Source organism: Labrus mixtus, chromosome 3, assembly GCF_963584025.1.
Source record: "Labrus mixtus chromosome 3, fLabMix1.1, whole genome shotgun sequence".
Taxonomy (NCBI): Eukaryota; Metazoa; Chordata; class Actinopteri; order Labriformes; family Labridae; genus Labrus; species Labrus mixtus.
Window position 1 is genome coordinate 7,925,919 of NC_083614.1, and position 24,640 is coordinate 7,950,558.

General features: G+C 39.2%; 2 protein-coding genes and 2 non-coding genes across 5 annotated transcripts in view; 3 read left to right on the forward strand and 1 right to left on the reverse strand.

Moving 5' to 3' along the window:
- Positions 1-87: 87 nt before the first annotated feature.
- Positions 88-159, forward strand: trnap-cgg (transfer RNA proline (anticodon CGG)). Its single transcript has one exon. It is a non-coding gene; the product is annotated as a tRNA-Pro (tRNA).
- A 427-nt stretch (positions 160-586) lies between these two features.
- Positions 587-658, forward strand: trnap-ugg (transfer RNA proline (anticodon UGG)). The gene has a single exon. It is a non-coding gene; the product is annotated as a tRNA-Pro (tRNA).
- A 253-nt stretch (positions 659-911) lies between these two features.
- Positions 912-3,596, forward strand: im:7152348 (uncharacterized protein LOC559250 homolog). Its single transcript, XM_061030536.1, has 4 exons — positions 912-1,113; positions 1,464-1,962; positions 2,977-3,084; positions 3,187-3,596. The coding sequence occupies exons 2-4, from the start codon at positions 1,604-1,606 to the stop codon at positions 3,230-3,232; spliced, it is 513 nt and encodes a 170-aa protein (XP_060886519.1). The 5' UTR covers positions 912-1,113; positions 1,464-1,603; the 3' UTR covers positions 3,233-3,596.
- A 5,105-nt stretch (positions 3,597-8,701) lies between these two features.
- The window catches only part of rab6ba (RAB6B, member RAS oncogene family a), a 60,891-nt gene continuing 44,952 nt past the window's right edge, over positions 8,702-24,640 (reverse strand). For both annotated transcript variants that reach the window (XM_061030537.1, XM_061030538.1), the window contains exons 6-8: positions 22,706-22,799; positions 20,496-20,562; positions 8,702-12,130 (exon numbers count right to left, since the gene is read on the reverse strand). In XM_061030537.1, the coding sequence (XP_060886520.1) occupies positions 12,066-12,130; positions 20,496-20,562; positions 22,706-22,799 (226 nt within the window). In that variant the 3' untranslated portion in view covers positions 8,702-12,065. The remainder of the gene's footprint in view (positions 12,131-20,495; positions 20,563-22,705; positions 22,800-24,640) is intronic.

Genomic DNA, 24,640 nt, shown 5'->3' on the forward strand with positions numbered 1-24,640 from the left:
ATTTGAACTACGAAGACTTGGAATAAGTCGACTAAGAAAGTGGGTGCTATCGATTAAAACTCTGTGTACCGCCTGTCGTGAACACGTGGCTCGTTGGTCTAGGGGTATGATTCTCGCTTCGGGTGCGAGAGGTCCCGGGTTCAAATCCCGGACGAGCCCAAATTTTGGACACCGATTGAACACTCAACGGTATCTATATGCTATCTTTAAACTGCTACATGCCAGCAGTTCACACATCGTTACCATTAATTTGAAACACAACAACACACGCGCGTATTGCGGCATGTCAGTCGCTTCCAAGCTTTAACATTTAGCAGCATTTTGCAGCTGGCCCGAAAAGGTAGACTGAATCATGATGTTTCTAGAGAGTATGTCCTCCTTGCTGTACCTGACTGTCGGGATTATCAGGCAGGTAGGTAGCTACAGTCATTGAAAACGTGAAGCCGCTCATACAAACTTTACATTCGTGTCAATAGTTTCTGTGTTGCGCAGAGCATATAGGTTATTATTTTAAAAAATATTAAATTCGTTAGTAAACCATCATCTCATCATCTTTTTAAACACAACTTTATTCCTGCAGTAGTATGGCTCGTTGGTCTAGGGGTATGATTCTCGCTTTGGGTGCGAGAGGTCCCGGGTTCAAATCCCGGACGAGCCCTCCTTTTCTGCGTTTTTCTTTCACATCATTTAGCCTATACTTTGATTTCATCGGTATTGCTTCCTCATGACATCGTGTTCGTTTTGCATTTTGGCAGCTTCGGCAACTCATTACTTTAGTTATCACCGTTTTATCAATAAAGTCCCCATCAACCTCCCACACCCATTTCTCCACCTGCCCTCCCTACCTCCCTCCCACACCGAACAAAGAGCGCTGCTTCCCCAGCTGTTGCGTCGTGAGAGTCCGGGTCGTGAGAAGAGAGAGAGAGACGCTCCTGTCCCGCCCCCACAAATACACCAGACACTCCTAACAGGAGGCAGACGAGCCGGGCTCTTCCTCTCCATTCACTGCATGCAGCTCGTCCTGTACACTGCAACAACAACACTCCTAAAAAAACATCTGAAGGAGCTCTGAATTCTGGGACTATCGTTTTTTAACCTGTCCCCACTTTAACTGTAAGTAGACTTTAACAACAGATTTAATTTTATTACAATCACACTTTATTTATTATTTTTTAAATACAATGTTTTGTTGTGGATAGTAGGTTCTGTTATGGTTTTACATGTCAGTGTTTTTCAGCTCTGAGTGTTATGAAAGTCTTTACTCTACTTGTGTGTGTATTTGAACTGTTTCCCATTAGGCCCATAGAAATAACAAAAAAAATATAGCTGTAAGGTAAATAAGTAATTTACGTTTAAATAATAAAGACAGTTCATGTATTTAACATTCAAATATGAATGATGTGAAAAGTTTTTTAACGTTGCATCCAGCTCACATGAAAACATCTTTTTTATTTATTTAACAGAGAGAGGCAAACGGTGTCCTGCTGCATCAACCATCACCTTTGCTAGCTACAGAGGCTGTTTTTGGGGGACTGACAGGATCCAGACTTTGATTCTTGCAGTTCTTAGATATCATTTTGTTGTCCACTACTTTGGCCCGACCATGGTTCTGTGTGAGGATGGCGACTGCAGCGTCTGCTTGTCTCCTTACACCCGGATGGACAGGATCCCTCGGGTTCTCCACTGCAGGCACACGTTTTGCGAGCCGTGTCTGGAGACGATGTCGCGGACCAGGAGCGGGATGCTCACCGTGCCCTGCCCTCTGTGTCGCAGGGTGACCTGCATAGGACACGGCCTCAGCCTGCAGGAAGCTCTGTGGGTCAACAGCCGGCTGTGGGACCAGATACCAGAAGAGGAGCAGGAGGAGGAGGCCCGGGAAGACGAGGAGGAAGATGGAGTGAAAGAGGAAGCTGAGGAGGAGAGGACTGAGACTAAAGAGCAACCTTCATTACAAGCAGAATGGTGAGTTTAACCGTGTTCAAAACAAACATGTTCTAATGATCTGGGGAAGTTAAATAACTATTTCCTTGAAACTTTGTGACCTTTTCTGTGATTTCATTTTCAATGAAGACATATTTAGTGTATGATGTGAGGGGCTTTGGGACCAAAAAAGGGAGCAAGACATGATCCAAAAACCTTTTTCCTCTGGTCAAACAAATTCTGGTGCAAAGACACGAGTAGTGGCTGACACAGAGTATCCCTTTTGTTACTAGAGCGATAAAATGATACACATTATTGTTAGTTTCTTTTAAGCTGAACGATATACTACAATAATACATATGACATGATTGCAATGAATCATTGTACGAGTAAGTACACTGAAGGATTCCTGATCCATGAACACGCTAACGTTAGCTGTAGTTTTTCTTGTGGATTTCTTTACTGGAAAAAAAGCTTTATTTTCACAATTTAATGGTTTTTAACTTTCAGATATAATACAGAGAGATATAATACAGCCTAAAATGTGAAGTATGAAACACTGATTGGAGACATTTTGCTACCTTTGACCAATTGTACACTTGGCGCTTATAAACAACTGTTGTTTATTTGCTATATTATTGTTCATAGCAGGGGCTTTGCTGCTCTGAAAAAGAAGTTATTACTGGCAGCCATAAGATCTATTGCTATGTAGACTAGGATACATTTTTGTGAGGTCTCGTTTATAAAGGAAGGCTATCAGATATGTGCAGCACTGACAAAGTTGCACATTAGCTCGTATCAAACACATTTCTGGTATTTGAAACAAACTCTACACAAAAGGTTAAAAACCAAAGAAAATTAGATTTCTCTCTTGTGAAGTGTAGAATTTGAAGAGCTGTGTCCAAACAAATTCCAGCCATACCTCCCCATTCACACGTAGACGTTAACCAGTGTATGTCCACAAAGCTTCTCATTAGCGCCTCAGCTCTACAGAGCCACATGTTGTTTAAGAGTAAAAATTCAGACTGACTGACGAAGAGCCTTTTTGTCTCTCAGTGTTTCCTCCAGGTCGTCCAGAACAAAACTCATGAAACTGCCGGCATTCTTCAAAAAGTTCAGTTTGACAAAGCAGCACCAAGAGAGGATCGTTCCTGGTGGGAATGTGTAAGTTCTGAGTTTTTTTTTTAAATTATTTGTTAAAACGCTGTGACAAGGAGGATATAAGTGAAAATGTGGACTTATGTTTTTGTTTGTGTTTTCTTCAAGGGAAATGAAGTCGTGGCGCAGGCTTCCGACTGAAGAGACCGTTTAAAGATTGAGGCAGATCGACAGCTCCTCTCAGGACGTTATTTGTTAGAAGACTCAACGTTGTCAGTGGAGGGAAAGTTGAGGCCATTAGCAGCGAGAATCCATTTGTGTTCCTGTCAGGACATTGTTTAGTCCTCAGCCAAAGGTGCCCCGTCTCCCCCATTATTTATTCTGGGCTTAATTCTCCCAGCTGGTGCCCTGGGATTTGGTTCAGCTGTCCCGGTGGGACTCACACCCAAAGACCCCCCTCGTAACAGATGGCCTCCTGAGGACGTTCCCTTTTTAGCCAGAGATGAACATTGACTTTTTTTCCCTTCTTAATTTATAAAAGCTAGTTAAAGTATTTAATTAAAGTATTTTTGAAAGAAAGCGTCTGTGTCTGTGTTTTTGTTTACTCTTTAATGCTGTAGCGTGGAGCTGTGGGAGGCGACGGACATCTGAATGAATCATGAGCTCAAAGCTGAGACACGTTTTCTACTTTACTGCGTACATCATTTATGACACATAAAGAATTAAAGTAACTGAAAATAAGAGGATTTCTGAATGTGAAAATTACTTTTTGTGGGCTGTGTATGCAACAAAAAACCCGCCACAAAAGACTCACTGGACCATGAAAGCAGATTATAAAATCCATTCAGTGAGCATCTGGCAAGTTTTCCACGTTTGAAGATATTGAAAAAGTGAAGCTTTACTTTTCATGCTAATATGTGTATTCTTTTGTATCACCTTATGTTCACGAATCAATTCAAAAATATACAACTCTGGGGGGAAAAGAGGGTGAGCATATGTGGATTTAATCCCAGTTGAAGGTCACTGTAAGAATGATCATGTTTGGCGTCTCAGTCATATTAAGGTCATCGTCAGGAGAAAGAAATCCGTTAGTTGTCATGCAGGTTTTGCAGCCAGCTAGTTGTGTTTTTACTGTACGCCTGGTACACACACAGTTTAATGTGTCAGTTTGCCTCCCAGCATAATTTGTGTTCCCACGGTTGAGTACCATCACAGTGACTGACATCATCTCCTCCCTGTTGCCAAACAAGGAGACGCATCCAAATTCTAAATGAGCTGGCATCATGAGAGTCGGCCGCTTGTCACAGCTGCAGTCTGGACCACAGCAGGAGGAAAGACGTCCTGCAGAGAACAAACAAACATTACAGGATTGTGAAAGTGGCAGAGCACCAGTTTCTGTTTCCTAATGTGTTTACTGGCTCCCAGTGGAGAGCTGGTGGTGTCGATCACTGGGATTGATGTGGAACTAAACATGGAGTAACTCCCAGTGAGGGTTGTCAGGATTTTTAAACTTTGACACGATACTAGTAGAAATACTTGTTTCAATATCACTGAATGAAAATGAGTCCAAACCACCCAATACTGGATCAGTAGTTGTTTTTTTATAACCAAAAAATGCAGGCGAACTTCTGCACGCTGTCTAAAGTGCACAAATACAAAGGCAGGGTTTCTGTACCCAAACATTTCTAAAGAATTTGTACATTTAGACAGTCCTCTCTCTCTTTTGATCGTGGCACTTTTTAGTTAAAAAATGTCTGAAGATCTTAAGTATTTAAAGCTTCAATACCTTTCATTTCTATCAATCATTAAAATAACAGGGATGGTATTGTTTAAAAGACACTTGGTATTGAACATCTGAACAACCTTATCTCCCAGTGCAGGTTAGCATCAGTGCAAGAACACTTCAGACCGTTAGTGATACAATAAAAGATAGAAAACTTACATTTTTAATATTACAAGCACTAAAAGTATCAGTAAACGCTCCATTCAAGTTCCCCTGCTTCTATACAACAGAGTGCACCGTGTTACACTCACATTTAATGGCAAGACCCTTGAAGATGTAATCTTGGTGGAGGTATTAAAAAAAAAAGCTTTTAGTGGAAAGATACATTTTTTTCAACCAGTTTTAATTTTGGATGACTTTTATTGGAATTGCTTTAAATGGAAATATCTAAAAGCCAAAGTTCATCTACATTTGCTCTTATCACAGCTGATTTAATATTGAAAAGACAATAGACATGTTGAGTGAAAAACAATAATATAAAAAGTAAGCAGAGCTGTTAGGCTCATGTACTTGACTAATCAGTCAAATGTTCTGCCTGAAATGTAATGAAAGATGTAGTGTAGCCACATACATAAACATAAACACATACATACATACACTACATACACCTTTAACCTTTACAATAGTTAAGAGTAAATACACTGAGCTGCAGCAGGTTGATCTGTTCAGACTGATTAAAGAGTCTTGATATCAGAACAGGTGCAACACAAACATATTTCATGGGAGGATTTCTAGAAGGGAGTCTGCCACCAACACATGGTGCAAGCAGACAGTTTCCACAGTCGTGCTCATAACACCGAGCAATAGTACATTCCTTCATAAGTACGTGTATCCAAGTCAGCGAGTGGTTTTGATTGACCCGGATAAAACCCAAATAGCTGCGGTGCTTAAGTATTTTTTGCAAAACAACAAATCCAGAGCTTAACTCTGAGGAAGTGGACGCAACAGGATAAGACTTGAATACTTGACAATAACAAAACAGTTACAGTGTGCATGAAGAAAACATTAGACATGATGTCAGCATGCTTAATTCTCTAACTGGTAATTTAAGATCAGTGTGTGGTTTTTAAAAGATGTTTTTTTGGCTGTTCTGTTCTTCATTTGACGGTTCACAAATGAAGATTCAGGCAGGAAATGGAGACAGCTGCTTAAATGTCCTGCAACAAAGGCCGCTGTCTGCCAGCTGTACCAGCAGTGTTGTTGTTATGCAGCATAGATTGATACCACTCAGTTAACAGGCCACTTTAATCATACAGTTTTATGATTTTTAATGTCAAAATACAGGCTAATACTTATGAACATATCTATGGGTCTCTCTAGGCAGCTGCTTTGTCTTGCCTTCTTAGCTGACTGGTGTGTTTCATTGCCTTCAAAAGGATACAGATATGAGCATGAAAAGTAAAGAACGTGTCTTTGAATAGTCTCATTTAAGATACTGTATATAGCGTTCCCCTGGCAACTTAAAGTGTATTTCAGAGTGCAGTAACATCCTTCATCTTACAACATGACTGATGAGATCTGAACCATGATATGAAGTGTTTTTAATGTGTGAACCTGGCTGCTATGTTGTCAGCGTTATGAATGTTTTTATACTGTTTTATGTATCTGAAGGCAAAGTTCCCCCTCTGATGGACAATAAAGATTTATTCTATATTCTATACAGTATCTGACTCTTGTCATGAGGCTCAGTGTTGTGGGTAATCCAAATGTATTTATTAGCATTCAATACGTTTTAGAAGAGTTTGCATCATGTGCATCGTTCTTACCTCCATATTGAATGAACTTTTCTCAAACTTTCAGGTTCCTCCTGTCCTGACTGCACAGCAGGTTATTCCACTGACAGAAACCAACACTTTCAAACGGTCACTGATAGAAACTGAGACGTTTGTTGTTGAGTCAAACTAGAAACCATGCACGCCACAACATGTACTAAAACTTCACATCAACACAGATCTTGCTTCATGACGGTATAACTACACCCGTTTCCCAAGATTAAGTCGAATGTAGCATCACCTAAACTGACGGATAAGCTAATCCTAGGTTTCATCAACAACACCTGAACATCTGTCATCTCCCAAATGTAGTGAGTTCAGTGGAATACAAAAAGTCACCTTTAGTAGAGATACTCAGATTAGTTTGAAGATTGTTGGTAGTCACTGAGATGATGGAAAATAAAAACTCAGGAAGACACAGGAAGGGATATGACTAACAAAGGTTTCATGTTTCATTTAAATATCTGGTATTGAATTGAAGACCAAAACCAAGATGAGGCTCAAAACTGATCCGAGGCAAAGAATAATGTACAGCAAGGAGTCCATTATAAGGAATGAATCATTAACAGGAAGTGGAGCTTATTTGTTTGGATTGATTGATTCATATCCTTACTTCAAACATAAACCCAACTTTGAGGAATATACACATTTATAATAATACAAAACCTGAACAACATGATGGACGGCCATATTTGAACCAAAGCAAACTGAACAAAGAACTTCACCAACTCCTTGTCTACTTTTTTTAAAATATCTATTTTGGGGCTTTTTATGCCTTTATTTGAAATATAGGACAGTGGATAGAGTTGGAAATCAGGGAGAGAGAGATTGGGGAATGACATGCAGGAAGGGAGTCACAGGCTGGATTTGAACCTGGGTCGCCCACTGTACATGGTGAGTGCAAACTAACCACTTGGCTACCGGCGCCCCCTCCTAATCTAATTTTAAACAACTCTAACAAAAGTATCTACCCAATGTCAATAGTAGAGAAAAATAAATGCATAAATAAAAGGATAAATTTAACAAGCAATCCCAAACTTTCTTTTTCTCGACCCAAAATGTTTCTTTTCGAAACAACATGTACCGGTACTTTGTACGATTTCTAAACTGTTCCACAAATCTCCAACAGATTGTTATTCACTTCGCTTTCTCTGAAATGTTGCCCCTCCTCTCTGTTTAAAACACATTTTTGAATATGTGTGTATAAATATGTGTGTATTAAAAGAAAAATATGGACGAGATTGTTGAGGGAGGTCTATCATGTACATTTAAAGTACAGACTGGAGCTACACTGTAAAACAAACAAACAAACAAAAAAAAAACGGTAAGTTGGAAAACTTTCAATTATTTGAGGTGACATAAACTTATAATATTGAGTTAACACAACATTTTCATAGACTTGAAGTAAAACTAACTTAAAATGTTATGTTATTATGACTTCTTGTTTTTACAGTGTATCACTCACAGTTTGAATTATAGTTTGAAATCATCAATCAGTGTCCTCTCAGACTTTGTCCTTTTTTATACATTTAAAAAAACAGTTTTAGGTGTCCCTCGTCTAATCAATCATGATCTGTATCATGATCTGTCTCTCTGGTGATCCTATGGTTCTAACATGTCATTATTATTAGCTTTTAGTTCAGTCTCTTCTGTACTCGTTCTGAGATTGAAAGCTTCATACTTCATGTTGAACAAACTTTTGACTGTTTTTGCTACTTTAGTTTTTGTCAATTTTGAGTTGTTTTGAATGTTGTTCTGCACACGTGTGAATAGTGTGTCCTTTAAAAGAAGACACTATCAGGGTGAAATGTATGACTCATTGTGATTAATGTTTGTGTAAGATGTAAACAAAGGCCATTTCTTTAACCTGCTGAAGGATGTCTCGTCTCACACAACTACCCTGTTACAGTGTTTACAGGTATTTCAAATTACAAAAGAGAAATAATCCATAATAATTATTGTAGGTCATTTAGAGGTCATCAGTGTAAAACCAGAATGTTTCATCATAACCAGCCAAAGACTCCTCACAGGAGTGACCTTAATAAAAAAAAACCTCAGTAAAATAAAAGAGACAACATAACAAACGATACGTTGTTTATGAAGAGTTAAATGAAGACAGAACCCGTCATGACTTTGGTAATAAGACATCTTTATTAATCATTTGGAGAGACATGCTAGATCTCTGTACAGTGTGAATGAAGAGCCAGCTCTGGACTGATCAGGTCTGCTGCTTAGAGCTGTGACCCCCCACCCCCATTTTCTAATGCAGACCCTCCACATGCACACATTTGTTGCATTGCTTGGTCCATTAAGGGGGAATGTTAAACTGGGTGAGGTGTTTTTTTATTTAAAATAAAAGGGGGAAGGAACGTCTTTAGTGACTAGTTAATCATTTATCCTCGTTGAACAATAAACCTCCAGTGATTCATTTCTCAAAAAGATTTCTCCTTACGAGGCCGAGTGCTCGGTAAGGAGAGCGGTACATTCCTGTTTGAGATCATAAATAAAACAAAGGGTTCATGTGTAATAATTTCTCTGTTCATTTTTAGGGATTTTACATTTAAATTCCTTCCTGACTATCACTTTTATTATTCCCAAAACCTCTAGAAAAGTCCCAGACAGTCAAGATCTGCTGTAATATTTTCTCCAGCTCTTAGTTTTTTCATCATTTGGCTCGTTATGTGGGTTAGAAATGTTCACTATTTTAACACGAGTGCTCCCCTTTTTTTGGACATGTGTGAACACTTCATCAACAAACAAATCTACTCTAATATGACAGAACTCCAAAAGTCCTGGAGCTGAAGACGTTTCTTTTCTTTTCTTTTTTTTTTCAGTGGTTTTTTTTTTTTTTTTAGATTGACATTTTCTCTCTAACTCTAAAACATGTTCTTAAAAAGTGCAGTAAGACGTCACTTCAGAGACAACTCAGAGTAGTGTTCTCGCCTCTTCACCACCAGCACGTCATGATAGCTGGCTCTAACATAACCAGAATAATACAAATCAAACAACACTGCATAATGCCAACGTCAGTAGTCAGTTTAAACACAAGCAGCAAAGAAAAGCTCATCTCAGTGGGGACACCTTACGTGACAGTTTCTATGACAACCAGACAACTTTTCCATTCAGTGACTGTACATTTACAATGAAGCGTTTCTGAACTTCATATTCACCTGAAAGGTCTACATGTGCAAATTAGTCTTCTGTCAGAAATGAAACAAAGCACTGTTTTTACAATGTTAGACGTCTGTTTGATCACAGGACCGGCTTTAAAGTCTACAGATCACCACGCAGAGAACGCCACACGCTCCTCTGTGACAACAAGGCAAGAGTTATGGATCTCCACTGCTCATGTACAGCGAATGTGCAGACTACCACGATCACAACTATACGAGATATCACACAATAAAACAACAGATGTCATAATGTTGTGAGTGTGGAGTCTGAGGCTTTGTTCACACTGCAGCCAAACCACATTTGTTTATCAAATCAGATGTTAGACAAATGCTCCACACCGTCATTAACAACAGGTCAGGATTTTGTGCTCAGACTTCATCGTCACTGATGCATTGGAGGAGATTTTGTGAATCCTACCGGCTTCCCAAAAGGGGGATTTTGTCTCAGATCATTTTGACAGAATGAGTGAGATAATACTCCCGTTCTGATTTAAGATCCAATGACTGTGAATTCAACATCTTTAGAGTTTAAAGCTCCTGTGAGGAACTTTCTGTCTGGCGCCCCCCTGTGGACAACTTGGTACATCTCTTTTTTAAACATTCAATTGTAAATGTTTGACTAAATGCAGCTGTGAATCATCTCATCTGAAATCTGACCTCCATGGCAGCTGTTACAAATGTTGAAATGAGTGTATAGAAAAAAATCAATCTTGTTGCTGATGGCGGCGTAGACTTTTGAAGGTCATAAAGAGACATCAGTATTGATTTTAGTCTGATTCAGAACAAGCTAAAGCTCCTCACAGGGGCTTTAAATACATTTGAATGAAACACATTATTGTAATTAAGACATTTGCCAACTTTTGTTTTACAAATCTTAGATTTTCAACTAACACACGACATTAGTCTGGCATTGTGTCATCAAGGATGCAAAGCTGTGTATGTTGCAGCTTGATTTGCTCTCTTAACACAACTCTTGAATTCTTTGAGGCCCTCTCGTCACATCACCAGGATGCTTTGTGCAGCGTATCAGCTGCTGAACAAAAGGGAATGAATGAATGTATATTTTCCATCCATTCAGTTGTCATGCAGTGGTTTAGCACCGTGATGCACCTCCATCACCCTGGATTTAACATCCTTGATGTGTCACATTGGAACTGATACTTTAAAATCTAATTGGAGCAACCAGTGCCATGACTGGGATTCATTTGTAAACATCTGACTAAAATTGCATCATGAATCACTCAATGTGCGTTGCAATGATCGCATATCATGTCCAGACTTTCTAAAATCCACCTGGAACAATCTGGGTTTGCCAGAAACACTGGGCTGGCAGACTGAACAAAGCCTTGTACCTCCTGCAGACTATGTGTGACCTAAAATGTGTGGTGATGTGGCGATAATAAGACGACTCGGCAGTGGCCCTCTATACAGCTGCGTTCTAATGTTGCCTATACAGAAAGCACACATTTACACATACGCACGACAAAAAGATACTCTGAAGGCAAGTATACAAATCCAGTTCAACAGTTTTCAGAAACATAAGGACATGGACTAGTCATTATCAGAGTGCATTAAGTCACTGGTGTTACGTTACCATTTTTACATATTTGTGTACACTGGTAGACAGTACCTATGCTGAAAAACTAGGCATGCATTAGATACTCAAGATGTTACTGTTCACTTGTTCCTGTGCAACTAGAACACAAAATTATGGATCGCACGTTGACAGGAGGCCCTTTAAATGGAAACGCTGGGTTACAGATAAAAACTGTTTCAGTATAATCCTTCACATGATTACATGTAAGTGGTTAGGCAGAAGTGACATCTGGGTAATAACGTTAGGAGGGCCGCAGTGGATCCTGTCACGAGTCAGGATCCATAAAAATGTGTCTAAAACAATCCGTTCTCATCAAGCCCTCGAACAGAGCTCAGTTTTCTGCATCTTTTAAAAAAACAACCTTTCCAGAGAGATTTCCCTGAATATACAAAAATATACAAAAAAGAAATGGGGGAAACTTCCTTTTCGACTTAAAAAATTCTATCCACATTCACAACTTTTGCATCTTTTTTTTTAACATCTTTTTCTTTTTCTTTCTCTTTATTTTTTTTTTGCAAGTTGTTGGACTTTTTGGCAGTTTCATTAACAAAGTAGGCTACACTACTTCAGAAGCAAATTCACATATTGCTAGTTCCAACAGATGACCAGTAGTCAGTCAGGTGAGGAGGCCAGATTCTCAACGTGCAAAAGTCAACTGCAGGTTAACCAATAGGAAGCAACATAACAAGCAGGTGGTGTAAATGAGGATGTTCAGAGATGTATTAACAGGAACAGCCGCCTTCAGTCGTCTGCGGCTCCTGCGGTTTGTCCAGCTTGATGTCGATCACTGGAGGAGAGCGTTAAGGAAGCTTTGGAGACACTTTGTGTTCCTTTATTCAGGGACATTCACCTGAAGGGAATCATCTGATGATAGTCATTCTTTTAGAGGGAAATCAAACCACAGTGATGTACGTGTTATTCATGTTGTGCTGGGACTCAAAGCTATAAATATGTATCTTCTAGTCTGGGATATGAAAGAATACAGAAAAAATACAGATGTGTTAAATAACAAATTCTCCCTATTTTTTGTTTTGAAGTCATGAAACATCCCTGATAGAGCCAAAATAGGCGTTTCTTATACTGCCATGTTTTTGTAGTGTTTTGTATCCACTGTGGGCGTCGCTGACTACAGCTCAGGTAAATACTATAAGAAGTCACTGTCTAGGTCAATGTCAGTGTGATCCTGGAAAGTTTGCCGTCACTGTAAGGGTGTGGATATTTGTTTGATTTAAGGCAAGGTGACTTTTGAGTCAGGCATCCTTTTACACACAAACGACAGCACAGAACAACACACTCAAGAGAAAACAGATACAGTAACCCATCCTTAGAAGAAGACAAATAAAAACAAGATATAAATAAGAGTATAGCACCAATCAGTAAAACATGATAAGTAAAAACAAGATAGAAATGAGCCATTGGCAAGATAAAGGAAAGACAAGATCAAATCTGAAGAGATCAATACATAATCAATAAATATAGTATAATTTCTCCTAATGCATTGCTGCTGTGTTATATCTTCTTCATCTCACTGATAGCTGCTGGGACAAAGCTGTTCTTTTATCGTTTAGTTTTACAGGATGACACGAGGAGGAGGAGCTGACATCCAACATGTAGAGGGTGGGAGTCATCTTTGAAAACAGAGCTGGATATCCTCTGTAGCTGTCTGATGTGCAGGGATCCAGGGTTAAGCTGTGACTCTCCAATCAACCAACGGGATCATTTTCACAATATTTTTTGTAATATTTAACAGTTACTGTTTTTAATGCACTTTGATTAACTTTGTTGTGCTTTTGGAGAATAAAGAAAGTTTGAATCCTCAGGTGGCACATCATTTGTAAAAGGCTGATTGCAAACTGTGGCAAAGTACGTCAGGTCACTCCGGGATCAGGCATCTCTGTAGTTCTGTACTAGACTGACCCAAAATACAACCTAACAAAACTACAAGGTGTATGTAAATCATATAGTCACAAATAAGCAGATATAATGTTGAAAATCCAAATACATCTTACAACATACTGAATTAAAAAATAAAAGGGAAAATCCAAATTTCACATATTTTTTTACTTCTATTTACTTCCTGTTTTCTTTATGTTTAAAATCTGTATAAGAGAAACAGGAATGCCCACATTTCCCAGCTGGGAATAATTAAGTGTTTCTGATTTGGGTTACAACTTGACGTGAGGCTAGTTAGGGTTAAGTTTAAAATTGAAGATTTATTTTGGAAAAAAAAACTATAGCCTTGAAGAATTTCACTGAGAATATGATCTTTACAAAGATCAATTTACAGAGGGAGTGCTAAGATTGCGTTTTTAACAGAAACCTGTAGTACTAATTCACAACCACTAGATGGTACCATTTCTACAATTCTAGTTAAATTTAAGACAAGCCAAAAACTGTTCTAACAAAAATACACTCAAAAGTCAGCAAAAGGTGTTATAATTTGCTAAAGCTTGTTTACACAACTTGTTTGACAAGTTCCCTGACGTGTATTCTGTAAAAACAAAAGTATAACAGTTCTTAAACATGGTTGGAGCGTAGTTAGTGGAACTAAGTACCATACAACAATCCTTCTCTACAAACTAATTCTAGCTCCACAGGAAAGCCTCCTCTCCATTGTTAGTGTGGTAATAAACTGAGAATGGATGCTGGCTAAAGCTGCTGGCTCTGCTGTGCTACAATTAAAGCTGCTGTACAATGGAGTGCTAATGAGCTGCTGCTGTTAGTCACAATGATTTTGCACAATTCAGATAAGGTGTTATTCCCAGTCGTTCCTCCAGAGTGTGTTTGGTGTATAGCAGTGACCTCCTGTGTTTTTAAGAAGACGAGGTGCATCATGACCCAGTGCATGTTAATGGGTCCATGCAGAACATGAGGTGAGCACATCAGCAGCACACTTTCCCTTGGTATGAATTTTTTAGTTGAACATTTTTCATACACAAAGAGCAGGCCTACGGATGCAGTGGCCTACATATTGTATTCTTAAAGCAGCCTCCGATCCTGCAGCCTTTATTGTGTGTTTTCATATTTTATGGTCTGTCATCAGCTCATGCTGACATTTAAAGGGTGGTCTTTAAACATTTACTCGTGTGTTCCTGTATGGATTTGCTCTCGTCTGGGGGCTAAAGGCTTATCTCAGCAGCCAACATTTCCAAACCAAATGAGCTGCCTCAGTCCTGAATGTGTAAGATACCTACGTGCATGTGCTCGTGTGAGTCTGTGGAAAAGTAGACACAGTTTATTGCATTCTTGAACAAAGAGTTGTGACACCTGTTACAGTGTCAGAAGTGGATCTTTTGCACATAAAAACCCATCTGTGTTATTTCTAAAGTATAGTTAAGATATTAATTGTTTTGGGGATTTTAAGTCATGTGACAGGACAGTGGATAGAGTACTCAGAAAGACAGAAGGGAGAATGACTTCTTGGAAAGGGGCCACAGATCGGACATGAACCGGGGCCGCCCACTTGGAGGACTATAGCCTCTGTCAATGGAGGCGTCCTATCATCTAGGTCATTCGTGCAGATAGTTAGCAGCTTTTAATGCCTTTCAAACAACAATCAAACAGCCGAAAGCTGCAAGAAACATATTTTGAAAAATAAATGAGAAAACATACATGCTTTAACTACACCGCCTATCCTGTGCGGGGTCGCAGCGGGCTGAAGCTGAACCCTGATGTCAATGGGTCAGAGGATATCCCCTGCCGGGATAGACCCTGGCGAGGTGAACAGTCAATCACAGGGCTGTTAGAGGCCAGCAACCATTCATTAACATTCACTACATTCACATCTACGGGCAATTAAGAGTCACAAATGAACCTAATGAGTGTGAGAGAACCTGGAGGAAACCCACACATGAACGGGAGAACATCAGGGTAATACGAGGAAAATAATGTTTAGAACTACACAGCACAGTCTTTCACATTACACCTACACATTTGATTCACAGAGGCATTGATTGGAACCATCTCTAAAAAATCATCTTAAAAGAATTCAACTGGACTGAAAAAGCAGAGCTGTAACATACATGAGTCTAACTAACTGAAGCGTTTGTGTTTTAGGGCATTTTAACAGACTGTGCATTTCTCAGAGCATGTTTAGGGGATTTTATGTTGTTTTCCCTTTAATTAGCCGTATTCTACGATAAATACTGAACACTGTTGTCATTTTCTTCTATCAAGTTTAACATTGACTATTTTACCATCATTGCAATAAGATCACTTTAAAGAAGGATGTCATAATCTAAGATTGAAGCTCTGCATGGAAAGGTGCTGTTGGTACTTCATAAAACTTATTTTAAATAAAATCAGAGAACTTTCTCTTTCAGACCAAAATGAGTCTGCAGTGATTTATTTTGCTCTCTGAAGCTCTCTTATTAACACTGATGACCCTCGCTCTTGATCTGGGTCAAGCAGCCTCTTCCTTTTTTCCCTCACTGCAGCCCTGCAGAGGTGATAATAACCTGTGACTCCCCGAAAGGTTCTCAGAAACAAGAGCAGAAGATGTCACCCCGTAGGCACTGGCATCCACCATAAATCAGTGTGACACGGCTGCCCCCAATTAAAGAGAGGACCGAGTCAACGGTGAATTCACAAATTAAGGACTCGTTCTATTAAAAAAGCAAGTCGAGGCATTTTCAGAAAACTCGTTTTCTTCTGAACTTTTTGGTTGCATTGGGTGAATGTTTTTTTTTAATATGAAGAAGAATGTGAATATCTATTGTAACTTATTAAATGTGGCGATGGGGATGTCCACCTTTAACAATCAAAACATTAAAAAGCCTCCGTCTCTGCCCAATCTCTCAAAGGAATACTCTCACTGCTGAACTCTGATTGTTTGTTTTCATGATTTGGTCACATAATGTTTGGAGTCAAATATAGTTCTGCAGGTTGAAACTCATTTGCTGCAGGTTCTTTTTTAATTTTGTCTATCTCTGTACATGAGCACAATTCAAATGATTTACCAAATGACTTATTCTACAACCGTCTTCCTCCAGAACAAATGGGATGTTAAACACACTAAGGTCCCTTTGTTGACTTGTTTAAGTCGTGTGAGAGGAACAGAATATGTTTCAAACACGTCTATTCTCCAGGTGGATACAAGTCCAAGGTTCATATACTTTTACTACTGCCTTCATTTTACCTGTCAAACAAACCATATTCTTTAGTGTATGTTAACTTACTCACTTTTCCTTTGAGGTTATTTGTATTGATTATTTATAATCCATATGTGTCACTCATCTTTTTTTAGTCTCATAATCCTTTACATTCTTTGTGTTTATTTATGCATATATAGATATACATATGTGTATTTGCATACTTAACTACATATTTATTCAAATGCATTTTTATACTTTTCACCTTTCTTTAATTAAATCAGATTTTTTAAACACTGCAGCATTTGCTATTGGGTGGGGCTGGGGATTTCTTTTGTTGTGGCTGCTGTTGTGAAGGTAAATGGTAAATGGACTTGAGCTTGTAAAGCTTTTCTAGTCTTCTGACTACTCAAAGCATTTTTACACTGCAGGTCACACCTACACACTCACACAGCAGAGTCTGCTATGTAAAGAGACCGTCAGAAGTAAGTAATCCATTCATACACATTCATAGGCGGCTGAAGAAGCGGCAGGAGCAACTTGGGGTTAAGAGTCTTGCCCATAGCCGCCCTATATGGTGGTACGTGTATCATAAGTTTGTTATATATAAAAATCCTTTGCAACATTATTGTGTGGTTTGATGGATGCATAGATTCAAATACATAACACTTGCATATTATTAATTCATACATATTCTATATTTTTTCACTTTCCTTTTATGAAATTAGATTTTTAAACACTGATGCATACGTTATTAGTTTTGGGGGATTTTTTTTACTTGCTTTTGTTTTTAAAATTCAGTTTTAAACATTTGATGCAGTGAGGCATTTCTCTGTGCTGACACAGTATTGGGCATTTATAAAATAATGTATGACAGCCATTCCTTAAATGAAATACCACCTCGGACATGAAAAACATAATTCACCTTATGACTCCGAGTTAACCTGCTTTTGTTGATGTTTAAGAGCGTTGTGTGTTTGTGAAATATAAAAATCTTTAAAAGCAAGTGGAGGTGACAATAAAGACACACTCAGGCTTTATTACTTGCATGTACGCATCCCAGACTAGCCTACATCTGCCCCTGCTCACAGCTAAATCAATACTATTCACAAAGCAATAACAAGAGAGGAGCAGCTCCATTAAGTGACAATGTCAGCAGAGGCACAGAGCTGCTGACAAACTGTCATCACCTGCCATCCATCACCACACCTCCACCTCACACAGCCACCCCCACCCCCACCCCCATCCATTCAACTCATTAGAGGAGAAATGAAAATAACAGGAAGAGAGATAAAGGTAATTGGCTAAATGTGAGTGATGCTTTATAAACATGAAAATGGCTGAAGTAAAAAGCAGAAGGGGGATGTGAACAGTTCAGAGGGCTGTTAGGTCGCTGAGTTTATCGCTGAGGCCGAGCAGTTTGCAAACACTGGATGTCTCGTGGTAAATGATGAGTGTGTTATAATCAGAAGGAGACAAATGTAGGCATTCCTTCTCTACACCAAGGTCAGCCGCTGAGTTATGTTTACGTCAGGGTCGATAAATACGGCAGGCTTCATCTACAGATCCTGTGAGACGACTTTAAACTGAAGGACTTACAGTAATGTCGTATACACATGGCTAAAAACAAAGTGTTTCACAATTCACCTGCAGTTACCATAGAGATGGCGCTTTGCTTTGTGTGTTAGGAGGAGATGAAGGACTGCTGCTGCGAGAGGAGAAACAGTTATAAGTTAAAGGCTCAGTTTTAATCTCTAGACTCTGAGATGTAAGCAGACTCTCAGAGAAATGAGAGTAAGTATTAGAAGTATTAGGTGATTTGTACACTTTTTGTTTCAGCTGCTGGATCATACTGTGTGTACAGATCGTTTCAGTTAGACCAGAACATAAAGGATGGGTTATGTTTAAAGGAGCAATATGTTACACTGACACCCAGTGTTTGAAACTGGTACTGCAGTCACAATTCACAACATTGGAGAGAGCTGTCCTACGCGCCCCCTCCTCACTAGAGTCAATGTGCACGAAGGTTGCCATGTCACTGAAGCTTCAGTGTTTATCCAGCTCTGCTCTGGTCTTGAAACCTTTCTGCGTTCTAACCGCTCTCCATTTTTCAACGCCAAAATGACAAGCCTAAATTCTTGCTGCAGTTTAACTTACTTTAGTCCATGGCAGCTAGTTTACAGCCCCCTCATTATGGGAACTGAAGTTAAGCTAATCAGGAGAATTCACCTCGAGCCAGTGGGAGAGGGTGATGACGTTTATTCCTTGCGATGTGCACATCCATAGACTGTATCATGCACGAGTCTGCTACTATCTTTGCACACATCATTAAACTTCTGGATTATGTTTTCTGTTCTCCAGTATGTTCTTGTCCCCTCTCTCCTCATGAGACCCCACCCTTCCATCCGACAGGGATAGTCTCCCGCGGTGAGGTGCATGTGTGAACAACCAGATCAGGAAGATTTCAGGAGCAGTCTTCCTGAAGTTATAGTGAAAGCTTATTCCAGATAGTAGCACTTTGAGATTAGCTTCAAATGTAAAGTTAATGAAATATATAATTATTGTATTTATTAATAGCTCTATAAAGACTTTTGTCTTGCCTGAATTAAAGGCAGAAACAGAACAAATATCATATCCTGTCTATAATGAACCTATTTGTATATTGAGTAGCCCATGTTTAAGAGGGAGGCAGACCATTTAAGATGCTAAAAACAGCTTGAAGCCTGCAGGGGGCTATGTTAGTATAATCTTATTAAGTCATGATGTGTTGGTGGGTTTAGCGCTTGTCTAGCCACATAACATGGATAAAATGTGGATCATGACTTAATTCAGAGATGGGTGAATCATGATTATTTAGATGATTTTCTTTGTGTCTCTGTCTGGTGCTGTGATTTCAGCAGTGTTTGTGAAACGATGCTTTTATCTTGATTTGTGTTGTGATTTGTTTTAAAATATATTTCCCCTTAAATACAAATTCATAAAAACTCTAAGAACAGAAGAAGAAAGCTTCACAGAAACAGATTGTATGGACATAGTCTCAGATGAACTACATTAGTATATACTCTGATTAAAGTGAATCCTGAGCTGTAGGGTCCAAATCAACACAAAAGGCTTTCTATAAGAGAGAGAGAGAGAAGTGAGGGACCAATCAGAGTCGAGTGCATTTTCAAAAGTGTTGAATGCCTCTTTAAGTGAAGAATACAACAATACTCTAGATAAGTCAGAGTGAAGTGTAGGCTGCATTATTGTTTCCCGTGTCAGATGTGGTTAAAGATGTGGAAATCATTGCAGTAGAGTGTCGGTAGCAAAGACAGCCTGAGGGCTCTCTGACATACTGATGAAAATTACAGCTTCAATCTGCCTCAGCTGCTGTATTTATCTCCTTTGACACGAGACACAAACACTCGTGTCTCTGTGTTTTGAGTTATTTCACAGAATCACTCCAAATGAAGTCAAAACAAATAAATTCTGCACAATGTTTGTTTGTAAGGCATGAGTAAAAACTGTGAGACGCTCTCCATAACTGTGCGATGTTCTGATTATTTGCAGTATTAAATATACTTACTGAAGGATGAGATATTTTTCAGTTGGAGTTTTTTCGGAGAGTCAAACAGTAAAATCTGCAGCCGCTGACAGATCCTCCACAGGTGGAGGTGTGACATGCTCTGTTGACAGCAGCAGATTGGAGGAGCCTGTTAGCAGAGTTGTGTGCAGCAGTAACACAGGAAGAGACTCCTGTCACTGATAAATGAGCAAACCTGCACACCCACCACAGACAAAGCTGTGGACGCCTACTGTCTGACCGACCAGACGTCCCTTCCTGTATTATTAGACACCGGGGGGCTGTGAAACATTTGGCCGGTGTGTTGCGGTAATTGAACAGGTAGCTGACACCCATTTAAAGAGATGCCAGTCCACTGACATCAGGATCGCCTTTCATTTAGAGGCGTGCAAGAAGCGATGCTATCACATTGACGTTAAAATGAGAAATTGTTACCTGTAACTCTGTATTTTAAAACAAGGGTGTTTTTCATCATTTCATGTAAATGGGTCAAAGGATACTCCCTTCTTTGCTTGTTTCTTGCATACTTTCCATTCCCGGAAGAGCAGCTGCCACGCGGCGAAACAGCTGAAAGAAAGAAACCAGGGCGCTTTGATGAGACAAAAGACACACAACATGAACACACGTCTACATTATCTGACAATAAGCCTTTTAATATAGAGTTCATCATTTCATTTCAAGTGAAAATCTATACCACAGATTATCTAGATAATTATCAGACCCCGTTTGTGCTTTGTTTGTAAGGCATCGATAAACTATTTAAGATTTCAGCAAACATTTCAAAGTCTGACACAGTGTGACTTGACTGACTTTGCCTTTTAATATGTATGCATCCATTGATTACTTTTCATTGGACTTAGAGATGAACCTGCAGGCTTATTTTACACCATTAAGTCCATAAACATTGTCTATATTTGAAGATGAAAGTCGATGAAGCTCAAAGAACTGACTGTCAGATAACTTACTGTGACCCAACAAGAGTGGGCTGTTCACTTCAGCCCAGTGAAGGAACATCAGTAACTGTGACACCTTTTGTATTTTTGGGTACTTCATATGGGCAACGTACAGTCCTGTTAAAGGATCAGCTGTGAAAACAAGTTTTACATCTAAATGATATTTTTGATCATAAAAAAATCTATCTATAAACATACGAAACCCTCAAAACAGTGACCATCAGAATCAAAGTCATTTTGAAGCTGTTCTTGTAAAGCCTCGGTCTCTTTGGGCTTTTAGTTAAATTCAAATAAGTAAAAAATATCTAGTAAAGCTGTTTACTTTACATAATAGAACATCTGGGAGAGAAAAATAATTTAGTTTGGGCCAAATACAAAATTAAATAACACGTTGGAATTAGAATAGATTTATTTATTTAAAATGTTCATGTCTATATTTGACAGGACAGAGTAGGAAATGAAAGAGAGAGAGAGAGTCGGGAATGACATGCAGGACAGGAGCCACAGGTTGGACTTGGACCCAGGCTGCCTGCTTGGAGGTACACTGAATGTCCTCCATACATTAGGGGGCGCCACCTAACCGCAAGGCCAACTGGGGCCCCAATTTGGCATATCTTTTAAAGTTAAAAAGTGAGCACACAGCTGACTAGTTTTCTTGAAAGATCAGGACATTTTAAGGCTGAAAGCTTCAATTTGCTGACACAAGCTCTTCAATCAGAAATGATGACACAGCCAAACAGTGTGAACACTGCGGCCTTTGGAGGCAGTACTGTGACCTTTGTTTGGCACCACTGTGTTGGTTCCTGGCATTTTGCTGTAAATAAACCGTCTTAAAGTAAGGTGAATAAATGCCTCCTCTGTCTGTTGTTTTCTGAGCTGAGAGAAACGTCTGTCAGGAACACCATCCACTGATTATCACGATACAGCTTCCCTTCATCTCTCTGCTTATTAAGCTCACAGACAGTCATTGTTGTCCTAAACAAACATCTGCTCAGAGACAAATCTCTACTGTTAGTCAGGCATCACTTTCTTTGTATCTGAAAGACACACATTTCTACTTATTACTAATTCAACAATGCTACTGATTAATAGACGTGGAAGTGCAAACAAACGACACCTCCCCTCTGCTTACCTGTGTTAGCATCAGGGTATTAAGAAACAAGAGAGCTAACTCAACTCATTGCATGGTTATGAAAATTCCCAGTGGCTTGTTTCCAAAATAAAGTATCCCATGTTACCCAACATTAAGGGGAAAAAAGTATTTTACAGAAAAGCAATGAATTTAGACGTCATATTGGTACATTTAAGCTGCTCATATTCTGCCTTTATAGAAAATTCAAACATTTCCCGAAGCTTGAGAGGACAGTTATTGAACTGATCACAAAGCACATAATAAGAGCTGCACATTAATGAAAGAAATGGATTGTTATTATTTTTTAAATGCTGTATGATTAATGGTTATTGGGAATGATAGTTTTTGCATCACAATTTCTGTTTTAATTGCAAAAAGGCAGAAATATTTATGATTGGAATTTGTTGGGGTCAAAAAAAATATTATTTCTACAATAATAAGAAAAAGATTTTAGGGCCAGAGCCTCAGACCAGACCAGACCTCAGACTTCACAAAAAAGCTATTTCAGCATGCATTTAATCTTCTTCTAGAAATACACATTGGATAATGCACTTGAAATTATTTCACTGATGTGTGCATGAAGTCCCTCATTAGACACTTCAAATCTTTTTGTATCTGGACTCACCTGTTTAACGTTGTAACCCGTCTTGGCGCTGGTCTCTATGAACATGACGCTCAGCTCTTTGGCCCTCTGTTCCCCTTCCTCAATTGTGATTTGCCTGTTGACAGGGAATCATCATTTTAACACTGCAGGTTCATGCAGTAAAGATAATGACCTGTTTATGTTAAATGTTAACAAACTGTGAAGACAAAGCAGAGGTTTATTTTCTCATAATAACACTCGACAAAGACGCAGTGACTGTGATTTGCAGCTCCTGTTATTCTACACTAGTGAGGATAGAGACCGGACTTAATTATCTAATGACTGAGAGTGATTAATTACGTTGTCCTGCAGGAAATTAATAACAGTCCATTTGCAGTACAGTTTAATGACTCTGGCAGTGGTTGTGTGTCTCTGCTGTGAAACTGAGACTGTGTCAGGTGTCCATTAACACAAACACAGAGATCAGTACAGTCCTGCTGAGTTTACAGCTCCCTAAGCCAGCAGGTTCGTTAAAATCTTTAAATCAACCTGCTACTGGGTCTGCTGGGGAAAACTATGACGTAACCACTCTGACTTCTTTGTTCCTCTCAACACAAAGGGAATCTCAGCCTGACTCCAAAATACCACTGCTTTACTTTCTAACCTCTCAGTGGTGCAACAACCTCACGTTGACAGGTTATCCTGTAGTGCAACGCATCAAACAGAGAGCGACATCACAGCTACATGATCCTCTTCTCCTTCCATAAACCTTCATTTTATCACAGCACAGAAGAAAGAGAAATTCAGCCTTTCTGCAGCGAGAACAGAAAACACTGCACTGGAAATGTATTTACATAATAGCACCACCTGACAAGAGTTGCACCAGAGCTGCTGTGGCTATTTCTGGATGCAGGCGTCTGAGTTCCAACTTAAACATAACCGAGGCGTCTTCGTCATCAGACTGGCAGTCAGCGAGAAAATTGCATAATAGATGAGCAATATGTGGCACCTTAAAAACATTCATGCACGCTATCAGGCATTTCAGGGTGACAGAGCAGCTCTGTCCTCAGATGTGACATCAGCTCTCAATATACAATACCGTCTGGTTTGGACAGCAATACAGTCAGGAACAGTAGCATCAGTATACCCAAAGTCTTTATAAACGTATAGTGCTCTGGCTTTATCGAACTGATACTCTGATCTGGTATAGACTCAAGCCCCTGTGGAGTCTTTAAATCATTGAGGCTAGTTGCATGAAGTTAGAGTAAATTAACTTTAACACATTGTAATAGCAACGTTGAAATAAAGGAGAGAATAGCTAAAGTGGATACTCAATAAACACACAACCTTAAACTTTACAGTTAAAAAAGTCCCAGAGCTACTTTTTGTCAGTGTACATCCCGTCAGGCTGCACTTAGTCCATGCTGCTTCGTGTTAGATGCACACTACATTTCCCTAACGCAGGACACTTGGGACTTCTAAACTGTCCATCCTTTACCTCACCTCAGTACTGAGCGTCAGTGAAAGCTCCAGCATGGATGAATGAACAAACCAGCAAACACAGAGTTCACAGAGTTCACAGAGGTTTCTCCTCCTGAGCAGCCGATGATCAAAACACACAAAAAAAATTTAAGTGATAAGTAGTAATAAAAGACACTTATGAATCCGCTGTTTCTTCTGGATGTTCATTTTCACCTGCCTAAATGAACATCCTCATTAATATCACATTTAGTCTGTGACACAAGAACACTGTCTTCCTGCCAGGCTTTTATCTCTCCCTTATATTAAGATGTCAGGTGATTTTCATCTCATTTTTCAAGTCAGCCACATTGCTGTCAGATCATCAGCCAAGTCTTTAATCAGACAGAAACTCCATGCACATGCACGACTTATTCGGTTTCACACAATGTATTTTTCTTTATTTTCACATATAGAATAAAACATATATATTGTCATCAGTTGAATATGACTGCTGCT

What these genes read in the sequence shown, in the direction of transcription:
- im:7152348 (XM_061030536.1), top strand. Translation starts at nt 1,604, where the DNA reads ATGGTTCTGTGTGAGGATGGCGACTGCAGCGTCTGCTTGTCTCCTTAC. An exon ending in CCTTCATTACAAGCAGAATG is followed by an intron (nt 1,963 to 2,976) that starts GTGAGTTTAACC and finishes TTTGTCTCTCAG; the next exon opens with TGTTTCCTCCAGGTCGTCCA. An exon ending in ATCGTTCCTGGTGGGAATGT is followed by an intron (nt 3,085 to 3,186) that starts GTAAGTTCTGAG and finishes GTTTTCTTCAAG; the next exon opens with GGAAATGAAGTCGTGGCGCA.